Below are 23,642 nucleotides of genomic sequence, written 5' to 3'. Positions count from 1 at the left end.
CAATGTCAGTACCTTTTCTTTTTGAAGTTCAATAAATCAAAGTGATCAGAGTATGGTCTGTCATTCTGAGTGAAATAATATGCAGAACGAAAAATCAAACAAGTTGCCTTTAGTTGCGAATCATTCATGGTGTCACATAATGTTCCAAGAGCATCTTCACTAGCTGTATTTTCAACCCTTAGAGCAGCAGTGTGAGCTGTTGATAGTTTGTGATCAACAATTTTTTTTGAGAGACTTGGATCGACTCCATAGTAGGATACTTGGTACATCGGCCTCAAACCCTTCTAAGTGAAAAGTGTCAGATTGGTGTGGTTTGCCGATTCTCCCGTGATTTTTAAGTTCTTGAGGCTGTAGCACTTTATATAGCTAGCCAACCATCTCTTACGAGCCTTAAACTCCTCCCTCTTGCTCTCCTCAACCCCCTCACAGTAGTGCTCATAGTGGCTAAGTGCTTTTCCACGTTTAATGTTACCATCAACAAGGATATGCTTCTGTGATGTGTCCTCTAGCCACACACTTAATGTTTCTCAGTCTTTGCAAGCACTTTATCACGAACCAGAGAGACCATTTTTGCCACTGTAGGGGTAGCACCAACACTTCCACGAACTTCAGCTTCTATCTGCTTTATTCGAATGCTCAATTCATTCTTGCCAACCTTAGGGCCCACTTCAGCAAGTGACAGGCCACTTTTTAAAAGATCTAAGACTTTTATTTTCTTGGCGAACAATGCTCAGACAATGGGTGCTGGAGAGAGACTGAGGATCTGTGAAATGGCGGGAGGCTACAGCAGGGTATGCTGGGACAACGGGACGAGCGAGGGGGAATTTCACAAATATGGCTCTTGGATTTCACCAAAAATGCTCAAATATGCTAATGTTATTAGTGGCGTTTTCCCCACCACCGCCACCCCCTCTCCCCAACTCCCGCTTGTTTATTTTGACTTTTTTTTTACAGGGGTTCTGGAGTGGCGCCCCGGTCAGCTCCAGCAGCACTACAGCCCTGTTCCCTATGCAGAATTCACTAAAACCGGCGTTGTGAGCCTGTCTGAGCTCGGGCTCAGGAACTGGGCTCTGTGGTCATGGTGAGATTCCAAGTCTAAGGTGATCCACCGAAACCTGGTGTCGAACTTGCTGAGGCATCAATCGTCACCGCATGGGCAGCAACCACCATCAGACTGAGGGACCCTATGGAGGGGTGAAACCCCCAGACTATTCAAACGGTGTACAATTCCATGCTGGCAAACGCAGCCTTCGCAGTTGTCTACGTGCTCGGGCGTAGGCTGGAGGGCCAATGCTGGGAATGTGGTGCTGGAGCCCATGTCCTGTGACTGTAGTGGAGATTGTGGGCTTGGCAAGTCAGGGGAGTCGCCCGGCCGATGAGTAAATTCATACGCAGTGGTGCATGCTCCTGACGGAGTCGTTGAGGGAACTTAGTTGGGGAGCAGGGTAACGACCCAAAGTCCCTGATATCCACAAGCAGTTCTTAAGAACCACTAACAGTCCTTTGGTGCTCAGGAAATGTGCACAAAGCTGAGGTCAGGGCAAAGCCCCATGTGTAATGTCACCCACTGAAGCAGAGTGTGTCCCATCAGTCTGGGTCTTGCTGCCCTGGTGAGGTTTCATTGCTCTTCGCCTAGGCAATGCTGACAGCACCGAAAGTGATCCATAGACGGCCCCGGCAGATGGAACCCACGGTGTTCACAGACCTCTGGTGCCCCGATGCACTGACACTGTCAAAACCGCAAGGCCGTCGTCACTTGCTCGCGTTGGCAGCTGTGCAAGTCCTTATGTTGCGGAGGTCTTGCTGATGGGCTTATTGAGGCAGAGAAAGGAAGAGGGATGATGCACCACTGCCTAGCTGAGTGTAGACTATCAGCCATTTTAGCAAGCTGCCTATGCTCCATCACAGGGGCATCAGTGAGGGCTCTGCGAACTGGACCAGGCATTTGCCGTTGCATGCTCTGTTGTTTGCGTCATTTGAGTTTTTTTCCTCATTCTCTGTGCATCTGGTGTTTTTCTTAATTGGGATTTTTTTGGTTACTTGCTCTGTTGCTAAGATTTGAATAGCTCAGACTCAGCAGAAAGCAGCTGATTGGGCAATTGACCAAGCAGTTTGAAAAGCTCAAACAAATAAATAGAGGGTTATCTCAAGCGGAGTGGCCTGTGGAAAGTGGCCAGTGAGTGAGTGGAGATTTGAGGTTTTGACTCGAGAGGCTTCAACGAGAAGAGGCTGAGGACGAGCTTCACTCCAAGTGAGGTATGTTCCTTTCAAAGGAGAAAGTTTCAAAAGTTGAGGCAAGTATTGGGTAGGTTATGGCAGCTGAGATTGGCCCCGTGGTTTGTTCATCCTGCAGCATGTGGGAAATCAGGGATACTTCCAGTGTCCCTGACGACTACGTGTGCAGGAAGTGTGTCCAACTGCAGCTTCGGCAGACCGCATTGAGTGTCTGGAGCTGCGATTGGATTCATACTGGAGCATCCGCGATGCTGAGAAAGTCGTGAATAGCACGTTCAGTGAGTTGGCCACACCGCAGGTAACGGCTACACAGGTGGAAAGGGAAGGGGTGGCCACTAGACAGCGTAGCAGTAGGCAGGTAGTGCAGGAAGGACATTAGTCTGGAGGATGCGGAATCAATGTGGGTAGAGCTGCATAACACTAAGGGGCAGAAAACACTGGTGGGAGTTGTGTACAGGCCACCTAACAGTAGCAGTTAGGTTGGGGATGGCATTAAACAGGAAATTAGAAATGCGTGCAATAAAGGAACAGTAGTTATAATGGGTGACTTCAATCTACTTATAGATTGGGTGAACCAAATTGGTAAGGGTGCTGAGGAAGAGGATTCCTTGGAATGTATGCGGGATGGTTTTCTGAACCAACATGTCGAGGAACTAACTAGAGAGCAGGCCATTCTAGATTGGGTATTGAGCAATGAGGAAGGGTTAGTTAGCAATCTTGTCGTGCGAGGCCCCTTGGGTAAGAGTGACCATAATATGGTGGAATTCTTCATTAAGATGGAGAGTGACATAGTTAATTCAGAAACAAAGGTTCTGAACTTAAAGAAGGGTAACTTTGAAGGTATGAGATGTGAATTAGCTAAGATAGGCTGGCAAATGATACTTGAAAGGGTTGACAATGGATATGCAATGGCAAGCATTTAAAGATCGCATGGATGAACTACAACAATTGTTCATCCCAGTTTGGCAAAAGAATAAACCAGGGAAGGTAGTGCACCCGTGGCTGACAAGGGAAATTAGGGATAGTATCAAGTCCAAAGAAGAAACATATAAATTAGCAAAAAAAAAGTGGCACACCTGAGGACTGGGAGAAATTCAGAGACCAGCAGAGGAGGACAAAGGGCTTAATTAGGAAAGGGAAAAAAGATTATGAGAGAAAACTTGCAGGAAACATAAAAACTGACTGTAAAAGCTTTTATAGATACGTGAAAAGAAAAAGATTGGTCAAGACAAATGTAGGTCCCTTACAGTCAGAAACAGGTGAATTGATCATAGGGAACAAAGACATGGCAGACCAATTGAATAACTACTGTCTTCACTAAGGAGGACATAAATAATCTTCCGGAAATAGTCAGGGATAAAGGGTCTAGTGAGATGGAGGAACTGAGGGAAATGGTAGTGAAGTGGTGTTAGGTAAATTGAAGGGATTAAAGGCAGATAAATCCCCAGGGCCAGATGGTCTGCATCCCGGAGTGCTTAAGGAAGTAGCCCAAGAAATAGTGGATGCATTAGTGATAATTTTTCAAAACTACTTAGATTCTGGATTAGTTCCTGAGGATTGGAGGTTGGCTAATATAACCCCACTTTTTAAAAAAAGTAGGGAGAGAGAAACCGGGGAATTGTAGACCGGTTAGTCTGACATCAGTGGTGGGGAAAATGCTAGAGTCAGTTATCAAAGATGTGATAACAGCACATTTGGAAAAAGGTGAAATCATCGGACAAAGTCAGCATGGATTTGTGAAAGGAAAATCATGCCTGATGAAACTTATAGAATTTTTTGAAGATGTAACTAGTAGAGTGGATAGGGGAGAGCCAGTGGATGTGGTATATTTAGATTTTCAAAAGGCTTTTGACAAGGTCCCACACAGGAGATTAGTGTGCAGACTTAAAGCACATGGTATTGGGGGTATGGTATTGGTGTGGATAGAGAATTGGTTGGCAGACAGGAAACAAAGAGTGGGAGTAAACGGGACCTTTTCAGAATGGCAGGCAGTGACTAGTGGGGTACCGCAAGGCTCAGTGCTGGGACCCCAGTTGTTTACAATATAATGATTTAGATGAGGGAATTAAATGCAGCATCTCCAAGTTTGCGGATGACACGAAGCTGGGCGGCGGTGTTAGCTGTGAGGAGGATGCTAAGAGGATGCAGGGTGACTTGGATAGGTTAGGTGAGTGGGCAAATTCATGGCAGATGCAATTTAATGTGGATAAATGTGAGGTTATCCACTTTGGTTGCAAGAACAGGAAAACAGATTATTATCTGAACAGTGGCCGATTAGGAAAAGGGGAGATGCAACGAGACCTGGGTATCATTGTACACCAGTCATTGAAGGTGGGCATGCAGGTACAGCAGGCGGTGAAAAAGGCAAATGGTATGTTGGCATTCATAACAAAAGGATTTGAGTACAGGAGCAGGGAGGTTCTACTGCAGTTGTAGGCCTTGGTGAGACCGCACCTAGAATACTGTGTGCAGTTTTGGTCCCCTAATCTGAGGAAAGACATTCTTGCTATAGAGGGAGTACAGAGAAGGTTCACTAGATTGATTCCTGGGATGGCAGGACTTTCATATGAAGAAAGACTGGATCAACTAGGCTTATACTCACCGGAATTTAGAAGACTGAGGGGGGATCTTATTAAAACGTATAAAATTCTAAAGGGATTGGACAGGCTAGATGCAGGAAGATTGTTTCCGATGTTGGGGAAGTCCAGAACAAGGGGTCACAGTTTAAGGATAAAGGGGAAGCCTTTTAAGACCGAGATGAGGAAAAACTTCTTCACACGGAGAGTGGTGAATCTGTGGAATTCTCTGCCACAGGAAACAGTTGAGGCCGGTTCATTGGCTATATTTAAGAGGAAGTTAGATATGGCCCTTGTGGCTAAAGGGATCAGGGGGTATGGAGAGAAAGCAGGTACAGGGTTCTGAGTTGGATGATCAGCCATGATCATACTGAATGGCGGTGCAGGCTTGAAGGGCTGAATGGCCTACTCCTGCACCTATTTTCTATGTTTCTGTGCCTGTAAGCAGACGAATTTCAACTTTGCATAATTTATACATTCTTTGATAATAAATGTACTTTGAATGCTTTGAGGTAGTGTACAAGGGTTCAATGACCATTCAGAAATCTGATGGCAGAGGGGAGGAAGCTGTTTCTGAATTGTTGAGGCGTCTGTACCTCCTCCCTGATGGTAGCAATGACAAGAGGCTGACGGGGGTCCTTAATGATGGATGCCGCCTTTCTGAGGCTTTGCTTCTTGATGTCCTGGATACTGTGGAGGCTGGTGCCCATGATGGAGCTGACTGAGTGTACAACTTCCTGTAACTTCTTTCACCCTACACCCCATACCAGAATGGTCCCTGTGGTATATCTGTAGAAATCTGCAAATATCTTTGGTGACATAAATCTCCTCAAACTCCTCCTGAAGTATAGCCGTTGTTGTGCCTTTTTATAACTGCATTGATGCATTGGGTCCAGGGTAGACCCTCAGAGATGTTGACACCTAGGGACTTGAAATTGCTCACTCTTTCCAATCTGATCCCTCTCTGAGGACTGGTGTGTGTTCCCTCGCCTTTTCCTTCCTGAAGTCTACAATCTGTTCTGTGGTCTAACTGAGTTTGTGCAAGATTGTTTCTGTGAAACTTAACCACTTGATATGCCCCACTCCTCTACACCCTCTTGTGACCACAGATGTGTTGTCAGCAAGTTTATGGATAGCATTTGGGCTGCACCTAGTCGCACAGTCATGGGTGTACAGAGAGAGTGGAGCAGTGCGCCAGTGTTGATAGCCAGTGAGGCGGACATGTTATCAATCCACCAATCCACACAGACTGTGGTCTTCTGCTTTGGAAGTCGAGGATACAGTTGCAGAGAGAGGTGTGGAGGCCTAGATCCTGGAGCTTTTCGATCAGAGCTGTAGGAATGGTTGTGTTGAACGCTGAGCTGTAGCCAATAAACAACCTCTTGACATAAGTATTGGTATTGTTCACGTGAAGGGACAATATGGTGGCATCTGCTGTAGTCATATGGTGGCACTGGTGTAGTTACTTCCCTTTTGAATCAGGTAGTGACCTCCGACGAAGCAACGAGAGATTGGAAATGTCTTTGAATATCTTCACCAGTTGGTTGGCACAAGTTTCCACAGCCCCGCCACGTACTCCATTGGGCCTAGTTGCTTTGTGAGGGTCTGCCGTCAGCCTCCGTGGATGCTCTTGGGTATAGAGGCAGCTGTGAATCTTTCCGAGCAGTCCATAGGGTGTGTTTCCAAGTGCAGGTGGAGGGAATGGCAGTGGATGGATCTGTCAGACACTGCCCAGCTCCAGCTTTCTGAATCCAAGGATTCGGCACTCAGAACAAAAACATATTTCTGAGTCGAGCTCAGATGGAGAGTCCACCCTCCAGTCAATGAAAACGTCAGTTATTGCTGCATTGGGGGCGGGGGGGGGGAGAAAGAACAAAATCCTTCTGTCAGATTTAGTTCTTGAGAAAACCACCTTTGTTTGGGCTCTTTCTCTGGACCTTTCTACCCTTGAGAACAAGTTTTGTACCATTCTCTCTGGGTACATAATGATATCAAACACCTTTCTCCTGGGTAATGAGTGACCTGTAGCTTTCACATCACAAAAATGCCACACTCCAATGGGAAAGACAACTGGCCTCCCCTTCATATTTGTTGCCATCGATGATTCTCACTTCTGGGGCACCTAGGGGTGACTCAAGTAGCAGCAGTACTCTCAATGGATATGACTAAACATTCTCGTTTCAGCCTGTTACAGGAAAAAAGCACAACTACTTCCAAGGTGAGTACAGTCAACAAAGATGTCTCAAAGCATTTAAATGAACTATCGCTGCTTAAAACTGACAGAAGCAACACTGATTGTGGACAGAAGCATCCATGTAGCATTCCACACATGAAGCGTGGCTGCAGGTCAGGGATACAAATGCTTTTGGGGAAACGGGTTTTAACCTCCCAATACTGACTATCTTGCTGGCAAACGTGCAGTCTCTGGGGGATAAAATCGATGATCTCAGAGGCAGGGTGCTGAATGAGAGGGACATTAGGACCATGTGTGTCCTTTGTTTCATGGAATCCTGGTTATAACCCCTTCTGTATTGGATGAAGCGATTCAGATCGACGGGTTTACTGTACACCATCTGGATAGATCTATAGAGTCTCTCAAGAACAGAGGTGGAGGAGTATGCCTCATGATCAACTCCTCTTGGTGCACAAGTATATCAGTGCTGTCCCAGTTATGCTCAGCAGACCGGGAATATCCAGCAGTTAAGGACCGTCCTGTTTACCTGCCTTCTCTGGGGTCATTCTGGTAGCAGTTTACATTCCACCTCAGGCCAGAGTCAATCAGACTTTAGATGATCTGAGCAATGGGATCAACATGTACGAAACAGCGCACCCTTATGCTTTCTCCATTGTTTTGGGGGATTTTAACCAGGACAAACTGGAAAAATTCACTCAGCAATTACCATCAACAGATCACTTGCAATACCAGAGGAAACAACACACTGGGCCATTGCTCACCTCCAGCAAGAATGCCTACCGTGCTAATCCACGCCCTCACTTCAGGAAGTCTAATCACCTGGCTGTACTTCTACTCCCTGAGTACAGGCAGAGACTGAAGACTGCAAAAATAGTAGTGACGACCAAGAAGGTATGGACAAGGGAAGCACAGGAGCGCCTACAGGACTGGTTTGAATTGGTGGACTGGACTGCATATTGGGATTCATCTTCGAACCTGGATGAGTATACTGCGGTTGTTACCGATTTCATTAAAACCTGTGTGGATGAGTGTGTGCCTACAAAGACTTACTGTACATTCCCAAACCAAAGACTGTGGATGAACTAGGAGGTGCGTCGTCTGCTGAAGGCTGGATCTGTGGCATTGAAGTCCGGCGACCCAGGTCCGTACCAGAAAACCAGGTATGATTTGCAGAGGGCTACTTCAAGGGCAAAGAGACAATTTCGAAAGAGGTTAGAAGTGACATCAGATGTACGACAACTCTGACAGGGACTGCAAGACATTACTTCGTACAAAGCGAAACCCAACAGCATGAATGGCAGTGATGACCTCAACGCCTTCTATGGCAACATGAGTGAATCTGCAGATGCTGGAAATACAAACGTTTGTAAATAAAAACACAGAATGCTGGCAGAACTCGGCAGGCCAGACAGCATCTATGGGAGGAGGTAGTGACGATGTTTTGGGCCGAATCTCTTCATCAGGAGTGAAGTAACATGGGATGGTTGGGGGGGGTGGTTAAGAAGTGGGGGGAGGAATGAAGTAGAGAGCGGGGAAGTGATAGGCTGAAGGGAAATGGGCTGGGGGAAGGTGGAGAATTATGGGAAATAAAAGAGAAAGAAAGGTAGGGCTGGGGGGAGATCATAGTGAGGGGGGATAAAAGAGAGAGAAAGAGAACCAGACTAAAATTATAGATAGGGATGGGGGTAAGGGGAGGCAGGGGTATCAACGGAGGTCTGTGAGTTGGATGTTCATGCCGGCAGGTAGGAGGCTACCTAGGCGGGAGATAAGGTATTGCTCCATCGACCTACATGTGGCCTCATCTTGACGGTAGAGGAGGCCATGGACAGACATGTCGGAGTGGGAGTGGTCTGTGGAATTAAAGTGTGTGGCCACAGGGAGATCCCGCCACTGCTGGAGGACCGAGTGCCGGTGTTCGGCAAAACGGTCTCCTAGTCTGCGACAGGTCGCTCCAATGTATAAGTGGCCACATCGGGAGCACCAGATACGGTATATCACCCCAGTTGACTTGCAGGTGAAGTGGTGCCTCACCTGAAAGGACTGTCTGGGGCCTGGGATGGTGGTGAGGGAAGAAGTGTGAGGGCAGGTGTAGCACTTCTTCCGTTTGCAGGGATAAGTGCCAGGAGGGAGGTTGGTGGGGAGGGATGGGAAGATGTGTCTGGTGGTGGGATCCCGTAGGAGGTGGCGGAAGTTACAGAGGATTATACGTTGGATCTGTAGGCTGGTAGGGTGATAAGTGAGGACCAGGGGGACTCTATTCCTGGTGGGCTGGTGGGGGTATGGTGTGAGGGCAGAGGTGCGTGAAATACTGGAGATGTGATGGAGGGCAGAGTTGATAGTGGACGAAGGGAAGCCCCTTTCTTTAAAAGACATCTCCTTTGTCCTAGAATGAAAGGCCTCATCCTGAGAGCAGATGCGGCGGAGGCAGAGGAATTGAGAGAAAGGGATAGCATTTTTGCAGGAGAGAGGGTGGGAGGAGGAATAGTCTAGGTAGCTGTGAGAGTCTGTAGGTTTGTAGTAGACATCGGTGGATAGGCTGTCTCCAGAGATAGAAACAGAAAGATCTAGAAAGGGAGGGAGGTGTCGGAAATAGACCAGGTAAATTTGAGGGCGGGTGAAAGTTGGAGGCAAAGTTAATGAAGTTGACGAGCTCAGCATGTGTGAAGGAAGCAGCACCGATGCAGTCGTCGATATAACGCAAGAAAAGAGGACAGATACCGGTGTAGGCTTGGAACATAGATTGCTTCACATGGCTGACAAAAAGGCAGGCATAGCTAGGACCCATGCGGGTGCCCATGGCTACACCTTTAGTTTGGAGGAAGTGGGAGGAGCCAAAGGAGAAATTGTTAAGGGTGAGGACTAATTCTGCCAGGCGGAGAAGAATGGTGGTAGAGGGTGACTGGCTGGGACTGGAATCCAGGAAGAAATGGAGAGCTTGGAGACCTTCCTGGTGGGGGATAGAGGTATATAGGGACTGGATGTCCATGGTGAAAATGAGGCAGTGGGGGCCAGGGAACTTGAAATCTTTGAGAAGACTTCTATGCCAGCTTTGAAAGGGAAAACACAATTACAGCTGCATCTGATGACGCTGTGATCTCTGTCTCAGAGGCCGATGTTAGACTGTTTATTCAAAAAGAGTGAACCCTAGCAAGGCAGAAGGTCCCGATGGAGTACCTGGTAAGTCTCTGAAAGCCTGTGCCAACCAACTAACGGGAGTGTTCAAGGACATTTTGAACCTTTCACTGCTACAGGTGGTGTTCCCACTTGCTTCAAAAGGGTAACAATTGTACCAGTCCCTAAGAAGAATAATGTGAGCTGCCTTGATGACTGTTGCCCGGTAGCACTCACATCGATAGTGATGAAATGCTTTGAGAGATTGGTCATGACTAGACTGAACTCCTGCCTCAGCAAGGACCTGGACCCATTGCAATTTGCCTATCATCACACGGCAGACGCAATCTCAATGGCTCTCCACACGGCTTTTGACCACCTGGACAACACAGACACCTATGTCAGGATGCTGTTCATCAACTATAGCTTAGCATTTAATACCATCATTCCCACAATCCTGATTAAGAAGTTGCAGAACCTGGGCCTCTGTACCTCCCTCTGTAATTGGATCCTCGACTTCCTATCCAGAAGACTACAATCTGTGTGGACTGGTGATAACATCTCCTCCTCGCTGGCGATCAACACTGGTGCACCTCAGGCTGTGTGCTTAGCCCACTGCTCGACACTCTATATACACATGACTGTGTGGCTAGGCATAGCTCAAATACCACCTTGTGGCAACCCACTTTCTGCGCAAGCAAACCGGCTCACAAATAGCCAGCGCGTGGGGGGAGACTTTGGTAATGCATCTCTGCCCGGAGAGGGTGGGCGCTAGGGATTAAATGCCAGCGCCGCGAAGTTTGGATAAACTAGTCTCAAAACGACTTACCCACTGCGTGTCGTTATTTCAGCGCTATGTGTAGCACATCACTACATTGGTGATCCCGACGGTCCATACAGGATTTGGACCAAAGATGACCGACTCTTCATCTGTTCACACAGTTTCGCTAATACTGCCGATTTTCTGGACGCTGCGACCACGGGTGTGGTTTAGCCAAGCAGAAGCCCAGTTCCAGATTCGGCAGATATCTTCTGATTCCACGTGTTACTACCACGTGGTGAGCGCCCTTGACCAGGAGACAGCCGCCCAGGTTGCGGATTTCATACAGTCACCCCCAGAAGAAGGCAAATATGAAGCATTCAAAGCACTGCTCATTGGGACCTTTGGCCTCTCACGGCGTGAGCGGGGTGCCCACCTGCTTCACTTGGACGGTTTGGGAGACAGACTGCCATCAGCATTGATGAACAAGATGCTGTCCCTGGCTGATGGACACAAGCCCTGCCTCATGTTTGAGCAAGCGTTCCTGGAGCAACTGCCCGGGGACATACATCTGCTGCTGGCTGATACAGATTTCAGTGACCCCCCCGGAAGGTGGCGGCCCGGGCAGATGTGCTGTGGAAAGCCAAGAGGGAGAGCGTGGCGTCTGACGGTCAGGTTACCAGGCCACGTGCCCAACAGCGGACCAGACCAGACCCGGCAACGGGGCGCACACAACACAGAGGCAGGACTGAGGAGGCCAGCGAACAGTGGTGTTTCTACCACCCATGGTAAGCCTGCCGTTGTCACCCGCCCTGCAAGGTCCAGCTGCTGCTAATGATTATGGCGGCTGGCCACCAGGACAGCCTCTTGTACGTCTGGGACAAACAGTCGGGACGCTGCTTCTTGGTTGACATCGGAGCGGAGATCAGCGTCTTGCCCCCGAGGGGGTACGACACCCGCAACAGGCAGCCAGGACCCACCCTGAGGGCCGCAAACGGCAGTACGATACGGACCTATGGCACCTGCACAGTGCAGCTGCAGTTCGGCACCAGCCTGTTCACGTGGGACTTCACACTGACCGCGGTGGCCCAAACACTCCTGGGGGCGGACTTCTTGTGAGCTCATAGCCTACAGGTCGACTTGCAAAGGAAAAGACTAGTACATGCTGAGACTTTCCAGATGTTCTCCCTGGGTGAAGCCAGGTTGCCGGCCCCACACCTGGACTCCATCACGCTGTCAGACAATGAATTCACCAGAATCCTGGCGGACTTTCCATCGATTCTGGCACCGCAGTTCACGGCAGCCATGCCCAGACATGGGGTACAGCACCACATCCCGACCCAGGGACCACCGCTCCACGCCCGCGCACGAAGGCTCCCCCCAGAAAAGCTACGCCTGGTGAAGGAGGAGTTCAACAGGATGGAGGAATTGGGGATCATACAGAGGTCCGACAGCCCATGGGCCTCCCCCCTGCACATGGTGCCCAAAGCAGCCGATGGGTTAGAGACCATTCAGCGACTACTGCAGACTGAACGAGGCTACAACTCCAGACCGCTACCCCGTGCCGCACATCCAAGACTTTGCAGCAAACCTGCACAGGGCAAGAATCTTTTCCAAAGTAGACCTCGTCCGGGGATACCATCAAATCCCGGTGCACCCTGAAGACATCCCCAAAACAGCACTCATCACCCCGTTCGGCCTGTTCGAGTTCCTCCAAATGCCGTTTGGCCTGAAGAATCCCACACAGACATTCCAGCGGCTAATGGATGCGGTGGGATGCGACCTGGACTTTGCGTTCATCTATTTGGGCGACATCCTCATAGCCAGCAGTAGTCGCCAGGAGCATCTGTCCCATCTCCGCCAGCTCTACTCCCACCTGAGTGATTTCGGCCTCACGATCAACCCGGCCAAATGCCAGTTCAGTCTCGATACCATTGACTTCCTGGGCCACAGGATTACCAAAGACGGGGCAACACTTCTGCCCGCCAAGGTAGATGCGATCCGTCACTTTGCCCAGCCCAACACGGTCAAAGGCCTGCAGGAGTTCATTGGTATGGTGAACTTCTACCACCGTTTCCTCCCCTCAGCAGCCCTTTGTACACTCTGATATCGAGTAAAGGCAAGGACGTTACTTGGGACGAAGAGGCTTTGGCCGCTTTCATTAAAGCCAAGGAAGCCTCGGCAGATGCCGTGATGCTGGTGCACCCCAGAACGGACGTTCCGACCGCACTCACGGTGGACGCATCCGACACAGTAGTCGGTGGGGTGCTGGAGCAGCTCATCGAGGGGCGCTGGCATCTCCTGGCGTTCTTCAGCAAGCACCTACAGCCACCCGAACTCAAGTACAGTGCTTTCGACCGGGAGCTGTTGGCACAGTATCTGGCAATCCGGCATTTCAGGTACTTCTTAGAAGGCAGGCCATTCACCGCATTCACAGACCACAAACCATTGACCTAAGTGTCTGATCCCTGGTCGGCTCACCAGCAGCGACATCTGTCCTACATCTCCGAGTACACATCCAGCATGTCTCAGGGAAGGACAACGTCGTGGCGGATGCACTCTCTAGACCAGCTGTTCAGGCCCTGTCCCTGGGGGTGGACTATGCAGCACTGGCGGAGGTGCAGCAGGCAGACGACGAGATGCCCAGCTGCAGGACCACAGTCTCGGGTTTGCAGCTGCAAGACTCTCTCGTAGGCCCAGGTGAGAGGACCCTCCTGTGCGACGTGGCTACCAGCCAACCTCGCCCCATCGTCCTGGCAGCCTGCAGGTGGTGAGTTTTCGACTCCATACACGGTTTGGCGCACCCATCTATCAGGCCAACCATCCGGCTGGTCTGCAGCAAATTTGCGTGGCACGGACTTCACAAGCAGGTCAGTGAATGGGCCAGAACGTGCGTGCAGTGCCAAACAGCCAAGGTGAGGCGGCACACTAAAGCCCCACTGCAGCAGTTCGACCCCACCCACCGGAGGTTTGACCACATTCATGTGGATATTGTGGGCCTCCTACCAGTGTCCCGAGGAGCACGGTACCTCCTAACTATGGTAGACCGGTTCACGAGGTGGCCAGAGGCAGTCCCGCTCACCGACACATCTGCAGATTCCTGCGTCCGAGCACTGATTGCAACCTAGGTAGCACCCTTCAGGGTACTGGCCCACATTACCTCCGACAGAGGCGCCCAGTTCACCTCCAGCCTGTGGTCGGCTGTGGCTAGCCTGTTGGGAACGCAGCTACACCACACAACTGCCTACCTCCCACAGTTGAATGGACTGGTAGAACGCTTCCACCATCACTTGAAGTCGGCTCTCATGGCCCACCTGAGAGGACCTAACTGGGTGGATGAGCTTCCCTGGGTCCTGCTTGGAGTTCGCACAGCGCCCAAAGAGGATCTGCACGCCTCGTCAGCCGAGTTTGTGTACGGCGCACCCCTGGCCGTCCCGGGAGAGTTCATACCAGCCGCAAGGGGGTAAGAGGAAGAACCTGCAGCAGTCCTGGACTGGCTACGTGAAAGGCTCGGCAACCTGGCCCCCGTACCAACTTCACAGCACGGACGGGCCCCGACCCATGTACCCAAAGACCTGTGTTTCTACGGACACCGGGCATCGCTACAGCGGCTGTACGAGGGGCCGTTCAAGGTGATCAACAAAAACAGGTCCACGTACGTTCTGGACATTGGGGGGAGAGAGGAGGTTTTCACGATGGACCGACTCAAACCAGCCCATGTGGACTTGGCGCAGTCGGTCAAGGTTCAGGCACCGTGGTGCGGAGGCAGACCTCCCAAACAGAGGCTGATCCAGACTGTGGACATTGGGGGGTGTATCGCCGGTTCTGTGGGGGGGGTTATGTGGCCAACCACTTTCTGCACAGGCAAACTGGCTCACAAATAGCCAGCACGCAGGGAGAGACTTTGGTAATGCACCTCTGACGTCATTTCCACCCGGAGAGGGCGGGCACTAGGGATTAAATGCCAGCGCTGCGAAGTTTAAATAAACTAGTCTCGAAATGACTTACCGACTGCGTGTCGTTATTTCAGCGCTGTGTGTAGCACATCGCTACAATCTATAAATTTGCTGATGATACAACCATTGTTGGTAGAATCTCAGGTGGTGACAAGAGGGTGTACAGGAGTGAGATATGCCAACTAGTGGAGTGGTGCTGCAGTAACAACCTGGCACTCAACAGCAGTAAGACAAAAGAGCTGATTGTGGACTTCAGGATGGGTAAGACGAAGAAACACATACCAATCCTCACAGAGGGATTAGAAGTGGAGAGAGTGAATAACTTCAAGTTCCTGGGTGTCAAGATCTCTGAGGATCTAACCTGGTCCCAACATACTGATGCAGTTACAAAGAAGGCAAGACAGTGATTATACCTCATTATGAGTTTGAAGAGACTTGGTAATGTCAACAAATACACTAAAATTGCACTCCATAGATGTACCGTGGAGAGCATTCAGACAGGCTGCATCACTGACTGGTATGTGGCAGGGGGCTACTGCACAGGACCGAAAGAAGCTGCACAGGGTTGTAGATCTAGTCAGCTCCATCTTGGGTACTGGCCTACAAAGTACCCAGGACATCTTCAAGAAGCAGTGTCTCAGAAACGCAGCTACCATTAGTAAGGACCTCCAGCACCCAGGACATGCCGTTTTTTCACTGTTCCCATCAGGTAGGAGATACAGAAGCCTGAAGGCACACACTCTGTGATTCATGAACAGCTTCTTCCCCTCTGCCATCAGGGAGGAGGTACAGAAGCCTGAAGGCACACACTCAGTGATTCAGGAACAGCTTCTTCCCCTCTGCCATCGGATTCCTAAATGGACATTGAACCCTTGGACACTTCCTCACTTTTTTAATACATAGTATTTTTGCACAATTTTAATCTATTCAATATATGCATACTGTAAGAGATTTATTTATTTATTATTTTGGTTTTTTTTCTTCTATATATTATGTATTGCGTTGAACTGCTGCTGCTACGTCAACAAATTTCACGTCACATGCCGGTGATGATAAACTTGGTTCTGATTCTGAGTTCACCACTGTCAGTGTGGGGGGGGGGAGGGATCAGAGTGATCAGGAAGTCTCTGGGATTGGCCATGTAATACCATGTGCCTTTGTAGTGCTCTGGGACGTGACCAGAACTGGAAATAATACAAATGGAGAGAGACAAACTGAGTCACGTCACAGATTGAAGTCAAGCAGGAAAGGCCCATCCTGATACAGTCAGAAAACCAGTCGGAGAACTGGATGGTCAGTCGGGGTTCCTGGTCCGTGCTCAGTTTGAGAAATCAGGAGTTGTTCCTCCAACTTGGGTTGCACCCCTCTGTAACAGTGTGCTGTCAGTCCTGACCATAGAGATTGAAGTTATTTCATCTGAAATGCTGCGCTTCACCCTTTGATGGCTTTTGTAAATCATTTTACAGGTGAGATAGACGCAACAAAGAATTTGTGTGCAGGGATCTCAAACACAACAGCACATCAGTTCTAATGATTTTGTCCAGATATTTAAGGACTGAGCAGATATTCCCGTTGTAACACCAGTGTATCTGTTGTTGGTCCTAGGAGATGAAGACGTCTCTGGGCGCGATCCACTGGAACCGGGATGCTGAGAACACACCAGCATTTATTGATCTGTTCAGTCTGCGGGAAGTGATTCATCCAAGCTGATGATACGTCAGGAAACCCAGAGCAGTGAAGGGTCGATCACTTGCTGTTTGTGTAGGAAGGGATTCACTCACTCAGCCGACCCGCAGAGACACCAGTGGGCTGTCAGGGGAGAGAGACTGTTCAATTGTTCCGTGTGAGGGAACAGAGGCTGTTCACCTGCTCAGGCTGTGGGAAGGGATTCACCCCAACTACAGAGACACCAGCGGGTACACACAAGAGAGGGGCAATTCACCAACTCAGTCTGTGGAATCCCTCAGCCATCCCACCTGTAGACATAACTGTCAGTTCACACCGGAGAGATGATTTCGATCGTCTCACCTGAAGGAACATCAGAGAGTCCACACGGGGGCGAGGCCCCTTACCTGTTCGGAATGTGGCCAGGGATTCACTCAATCATCTGACCTATTGGCTCACCAGTCAGTTCACACGGGGAAAATGCTGTTCACCTGCTTGGACTGTGGGAAGGCATTCTGTGAGTCATCCAGTCTACTGAGACACCAGCGAGTTCACACTGGGGAGAGGCCATTCACCTGCTTAGACTGTGGGAAGGGGTTCAGTCAGTTATCTAACCTACTGAGACACCAGCGAGTTCACACTGGGGAGAAACCTTTCACCTGCTCACTTTGTGGGAAGGGATTCACTCAATCGTCTTACCTACTGGCCCACCAGCGAGTTCACACTGGGGAGAAACCTTTCACCTGCTCACTTTGTGGGAAAGGATTCAGTCATTTACCTCACCTGAAGCAACACCAGCAAGTTCACACTGGGGAGAGGCCATTCACCTGCTCAGACTGTGGGAAGGGGTTCAGTCGATCATGTAACCTGAAGGTACATCAGCGAGTTCACACTGGGGAGAGGCCATTCACCTGCTCAGACTGTGGGAAAGGATTCAATCACTCATCCCACCTGAAGCAACATCAGCGAGTTCACACTGGGGTGAGGCCGTTCACCTGCTGTGAATGTGGGAAGGGATTTTCTCAGTCGTGGCACCTTGTGGCACACTGTCAAGTTCACACTGAGGAGAGGCAATTCACCTGCTCTTAATGTGGGAAAGGATTCTGTCTCTCATCTTAACTGAAGAAACACCAGTGAGTTCACACTGTAGAGAGGCCGTTCACCTGCTCACATTGTTGGAAGGGATTTACTCAGTTCTCTATCTTGGCACACCAATGAGTTCACACTGAGGAGAAGCCCCTTACCTGCTCAAAGTGTGGAAGGGCTTCACTCAGTCATCTCACTTGAAGGTACATCAGCAAGTTCACGAAAGGGAGAGGCTGTTCGCCTGCTCAGACTGTGGGAAGGGATTCACTCAGTTATCAAACTTAGAACCATAGAACATTACAGCACAGAAACAGGCCTTTTGGCCCTTCTTGGCTGTGCTGAACCATTTTTCTGCCTAGTACCTGGACCATATCCCTCCATACAGCTCTCGTCCATGTACCTGTCCAAGTTTTTCTTAAATGTTAAAAGTGAGCCCGCATTTACCACTTCATCTGGCAGTTCATTCCACACTCCCACTACTCTCTGTGTGAAGAAGCCCCCCCCCCCCCCCATGTTCCCTTTAAACTTTTCTCCCTTCACCCTTAACCCATGTCCTCTGGATACTGACATTTTAAATATATCTGCCAGAGCCCTTGCAATTTCAATACTAGTCTCCTTCAAGGTCCGAGGGAATACCCTGTCAGGTCCTGAGGATTTATGTACTGTGATTTGCCTCTAGATAGCAAGCACCTCCTCCTCTTCAATCTGTATAGATTCCATGACCTCACTACTTGTTTGCCTTATTTCCATTGACTCCATGCCAGTTTTCTTAGTAAATACAGACACAAAAAACCCATTTAAGATCCCCCCCCCCCCATTTCATACACAGCTGACCACTCTGATCTTCAAGAGGACCAATTTTATCCCTTACTATCCTTTTGTTCTTAATATACCTGTAGAAGCTCTTTGGATTATCCTTCACCCTGACTGCCAAAGCAACCTCATGTCCTCTTCTGGCCCTCCTGATTTTTTTCTTAAGTTTTTTTTGTACTTTTTATACTCTTCAAGCACTTTATTTGCTCCCTGTTGCCCATACATGTCATACATCTCTCTCTTCTTCTTTATCAGAGTTCCAATATCCCTTGAGAACCAAGTTTCCTTATTCTTATTCACTTTGCCTTTAATCCTGACAGGAACATACAAACTCTGCATTCTCTAAATTTCTCCTTTGTAGGCCTCCCACTTACCAATCAAAACCTTGCCAGAGAACAACCTGTCCCAATATACGATTTTAGATCCTTTTTCATTTCTTCAAAGTTGGCCTTTTTCCAGTTTAGAACTTCAACCCAAGGACCAGATCTATCTTTATCCATGGTCAAGTTGAAACTAATGGTGTTATGATCACTGGAACCAAAGTGTTCCCCCACACACACTTCTGTCACCTGTCCCAATCAATATGTGGAAAATTAAAATCCCCTACTATTACAACTTTGTTTCCTGCAGTTGTCTGCCATCTCTCTGCAGATTTGCTCCTCCAATTCTCGCTGACTATTGGGTGCTCTATAATACATCCCCATTAATGTGGTCATACCGTTCCTGTTTCTCAGCTCCACCCATATGGCCTCGGTAGACAAGCCCTCTAATCTGTCCTGCCTGAGCACTGCTGTAACATTTTCCCTGACTAGCAATGCCACCCCCCCCCCCCGCCACCCATCATTCCTCTGCCTCTATCATGTCAAAACATCAGAACCTTGGAACATTAAGCACCAGTCCTGTCCCTCCTGTAGCCAAGATTCACTAATGACTATCATGTCGTAATTCCATGAGTCAATCCACACCCTCAGCTGGTCAGCCTTCCCCACAATACTCCTTGCATTGAATTAGACACACCTCAGAAGATTATTACCACTACACATAACCCTTCTATTTCTGACTTTCAATGAACTTTTAACATCAATTATTTTCACCCTGCGCTCCACTATCTGCTCTGGCACTCTGGTTCCTATACCCCTGCAAATTTAGTTTAAACCCTCACCAATAGCACTAACAAACTTCCCTGCAAGGATATTGGTCCCCTTGTAGTTCAGGTGTAACCTGACTCTCTTGTACAGATCCCACCTGCCCCAGAAGAGGTCCCAACGATCCTGAAATCTGAAACCCTGCCCCCTACACCAGTTCCTCAGCCAGAGCATCCTATTGTTACCCTCACTGGCACGTGGCATGGATTGCAATCCTGAGATTACCACCCTCGAGGTCCTACTTTTTAACTTACTACCAAGCTCTCTATACTCACTCTTAAGGACCTCCTCACTCTTTCTTCCTACGCCATTGGTACCGATGTGTACCATGACATCTGGTTGCTCACCCTCCCACTTCAGAATGCTGTGCACGTGATCAGAGACATCCCTGACCCTGGCACCTGGGAGGCAGTAAGCCATCCGGGAGACTCGTCACGACCACAGAACCTCCTGTCTGTACCTCTAATTGTTGGCACACCAGCGAGTTCACACTGGGGAGAAACCATTCATCTGCTCAGAGTGTGGGAAGGGGTTCAATCATTCAGCCAGCCTCCAGAAGCACTATGGAGTTCACAATGGGGGAAAAGTTTATTAAGCTGCCTGGTGGATATTGAACCAGCACAGTTGCTGAATCCAGAGGCAAGTTCACAAGTGACTGTTGTTGAACTCTGCAATTACTGCTGCTGTTCATCAGACCCAGGTCTGCACCCTGGTCACTGGGGATAGGAGGAGTTTCTGCCAATGTTCACATTTAATGGGACTGGAGTTTCTGTGATAAATAAATCAGTTGTATTTTAAATTCTGTCTCGGGTACTCAGTGAATCTACAACACTCCCAGTGTACAGTGGGGAGCCAACTCCACCCAGCTGCTCCCTGCCAGAATTCCTGTTTTACGACAGAGTGTTTAAATCCGACCCTGTTGTTCACACATGAGGAAATCTGCAGATGCTGGAAATTCAAACAACACACACAAAATGCTGGTGGAACACAGCAGGCCAGGCAGCATCTATCAGAAGAAGCAGTGTCGACATTTCGGGCCGAGACCCTTCGTCAGGACTAACTGAAAGGAAAGATACTAAGAGATTTGAAAGTAGGAGGGGGAGGGGGAAATGCAAAATGATAGAAAAAGACCAGAGGGGGTGGGATGAAGCTAAGAGCTGGAAAGATGATTGACAAAAGGGATACAGAGCTGGAGAAGGAAAAGGATCATGGGACAGGAGGCCTCGGGAGAAAGAAAGGGGGAGGGGGGGAACACCAGAAGGAGATGGAGAACAGGCAGAGTGATGGGCAGAGAGAGACAAAAAACAACTATGTCAGGGATGGGGTGAGAAGGGGAGGAGGGGCATTAACAGAAGTTAGAGAAGTCAATGTTCATGCCATCAGGTTGGAGGCTACCCAGCCGGTATATAAAGGGTTGTTCCTCCACCTTGAGTTTGGATTCATTTTGACATTAGAGGAGGCCATGGATAGACATGTCAGAATGGGAATGGGATGTGGAATTAAAATGTGTGGCCACTGGGAGATCCTGCTTTCTCTGGCTGACTGAGCGTAGGTGTTCATCAAAACTGTCTTCCATTCTTCGTCAGGTCTCACCAATAGATAAAGGGCCATACTGGGAGCACCGGACGCAGTAAACCATACCAGCCGACTCACAGGTGAAGTGTCGCCTCACCTGAAAGGACTGTCTGGGGCCCTGAAAGATGGTGAGGGAGGAAGTGTAAGGGCAAGTGTAACACTTGTTCTGCTTACAAGGATAAGTGCCAGGAGGGAGATTGGTGGGAAGGGATGGGGGGGAAATGAGTGGACAAGGGAGTCGCGTAGGGAGCGATTCCTGCAGAAAGCAGAAAGGGGGGAGATGGAAAGATGTGCTTGGTAGTGGGATCCCGTTGGAGGTGGCGTAAGTTACGAAGAATTATACGTTGGATCCAGAGGCTGGTGGGGTGGTAGGTGAGGACAAGGGGAACCCTATCACGAGTGGGGCGGCAGGTGGATGGGGTGAGGCAGATGTGCGGGAAATGGGAGAGATGCGTTTGAGAGTAGAGTTGATGGTGGAAGAAGGGAAACTCCTTTGTTTAAAAAAGGAAGACATCTCCTTCACCCTGGAATGAAAAGCCTCATCCTGAGAGCAGATGCGGTGGAGATGGAGGAATTGTGAGAAGGGGATAGCATTTTTGCAAGAGACAGGGTGGGAAGAGGAATAGTCCAGGTAGCTGTGAGAGTCTGTAGGCTTATAGTAGATATCAGTAGATAAGCCATCTCCAGAGATGGAGACAGAAAGATCAAGAAAGGGGAGGTGGGTGACTGCATTGGTGCTGCTTTCTGCATGCATGCTGAGCTCATTGACTTCATTAATTTTGCCTCCAACTTTCACCCTGCCCTCAAATTTATCTGGTCCATTACCAATACCTCCCTCCCCTTTCTTGATCTTTCTCTGGCTAAAGAAATTCCTTCTCATCTCTGTTCTAAAAGGACAACCCCCTATTCGGAGGCTGTGGTCTTAGACTCTCCCACTGTAGGAAACATCCTCAGCACGTCCACTCTTTCAAGGCCTTTCACCATTGAGACCCAGGAATGTGAAACTGTTCACTCTTTCCATGTCTGATCTCTCAATGTGTAGGTGTGTGTGTTCCCGGACTTCCCCTTCCTAAAGTCCACAATCAATTCTTTTGTCTTGCAGATGAACAAGAAGAAATGGGGATGGGAGGTGTCCCAGTCAATGTCACCAAAGACTCTTGCAGATTTCTACAGATGAGCTGTGGAGAGCATTCTAACTGGTTGCATCACCGTCTGGTAGGGAGAGGCCACTGCACAGGATCGGAAAAAACTGCTGCAGTTGTAAACTCACACACCTCCGTCATAGGCAGCAGCCTCCCCAGTATCAAGAACACCATCAAAGGCTGGATCAGTCCTTGGCTACACCTGAACTCTTTTAAGTTAGTGATGGAGAGGAGGTCACTAAACAGATTGTTATCCATCATGCACAATCAGGCACATCCTCTCCGTGACCTACTGAATAAGCAGCGGAGCATCCTTTCAAACAGACTCAAACAGCTCAGCAGTCACAGGATCGTTAAAGAAAATCTTCCCTACCAAATGCAATAAACATAGACAACAGTTCATCTCTGTGTGACAGGAGAACACACATCATGGTACAATAGTCTCTGTTTTATTATTTCCCACATTATTATTGCACATTGGTAAATTATTATTCTGTACTTTGTTATTAGTTAAGTCTGCACACTGCTAAGTGTATTTTAACTGTTGCTGCTGTAACGAAAGAATTTCCCACTCTGGATCAATAAAGTATTTATTATTGAAATGCAATGCCTCCAGAGCATCCATCATTAAGGATTCACGTTAAGGAAACCTGTGTCAGGGATCCCTCCTCTGTGAATTCCTGTGAGCAGTGAGCTTCCTGAGTGACAGACTGAGCCAAAGAGAATGGCGATGGGAAGTCCCAATGGCTTTGGGCGTGGTAACAGTCACCCATTCTGTAAATCTCTGGGTTCAATGGCCTGCTGCCATTGGACTTTTGAGAGAACAGTGAAACCATGAACACTTCTTCAGAATTTTCCAATCTCTTTTCCATTAGTTTTTTGTAATCTATTATTATTATTCTGTATTGCACTGTACCGCTGCCAAAAAACAACAAATTTCGCACCTTCTGCTGGTGATATAAAACCTGATTCTGATAGCGGATCGATTCCCGACAGTTTCAATGCTCATCCATTTCTCAAATGTGACAGAACCTGCCTCCAGCACCTCCTCAGGCAGTGTGAGGGAAAATCTCTTCCTCAGATTCCTCTAAATCACCAGCCTCCAGCACCTCCTCAGGCAGTGTGAGGGGAAATCTCTTCCTCAGATTCCTCTAAATCACCAGCCTCCAGCACCTCCTCAGGCAGTGTGAGGGGAAATCTCTTCCTCAGATTCCTCTAAATCACTGACTCCTGTTTAAGTCTTTGCCTCCAGTCTCAGAAACCTCTGCCACAGGTAGGTGGCCTACACGGGCTTCAGTGAGGCCTTGATGAGGTTCAGCATGGTGGGCTGCCGTGGGAAGTCTGATCACGTGGGATCCAGGCAGAGCTGGCTAATCGGATACAC

At 48.9% G+C, this 23,642-nt stretch overlaps 1 protein-coding gene across 2 annotated transcripts in view; it reads left to right on the top strand.

The window, feature by feature from the left end:
* The window catches only part of LOC132385563 (gastrula zinc finger protein XlCGF49.1-like), a 32,514-nt gene extending 9,654 nt beyond the window's left edge, over positions 1-22,860 (top strand). The window contains exons 2-3 of one of the 2 annotated variants that reach the window (XM_059957728.1): positions 16,438-21,196; positions 22,219-22,860. In XM_059957728.1, coding sequence (XP_059813711.1) covers positions 16,978-17,586 — 609 coding nt within the window. In that variant the 5' untranslated portion in view covers positions 16,438-16,977 and the 3' untranslated portion in view covers positions 17,587-21,196; positions 22,219-22,860. Of the gene's footprint in view, positions 1-16,437; positions 21,245-22,218 lie in introns of both variants that reach the window. The other variant, XM_059957727.1, reaches the window with a different exon arrangement.
* The last annotated feature ends 782 nt before the right edge of the window (positions 22,861-23,642 follow it).

Source organism: Hypanus sabinus (genome assembly GCF_030144855.1).
Source record: "Hypanus sabinus isolate sHypSab1 chromosome 31 unlocalized genomic scaffold, sHypSab1.hap1 SUPER_31_unloc_3, whole genome shotgun sequence".
Classification (NCBI taxonomy): Eukaryota; Metazoa; Chordata; class Chondrichthyes; order Myliobatiformes; family Dasyatidae; genus Hypanus; species Hypanus sabinus.
This window is presented reverse-complemented; position numbering and strand designations above follow the sequence as displayed.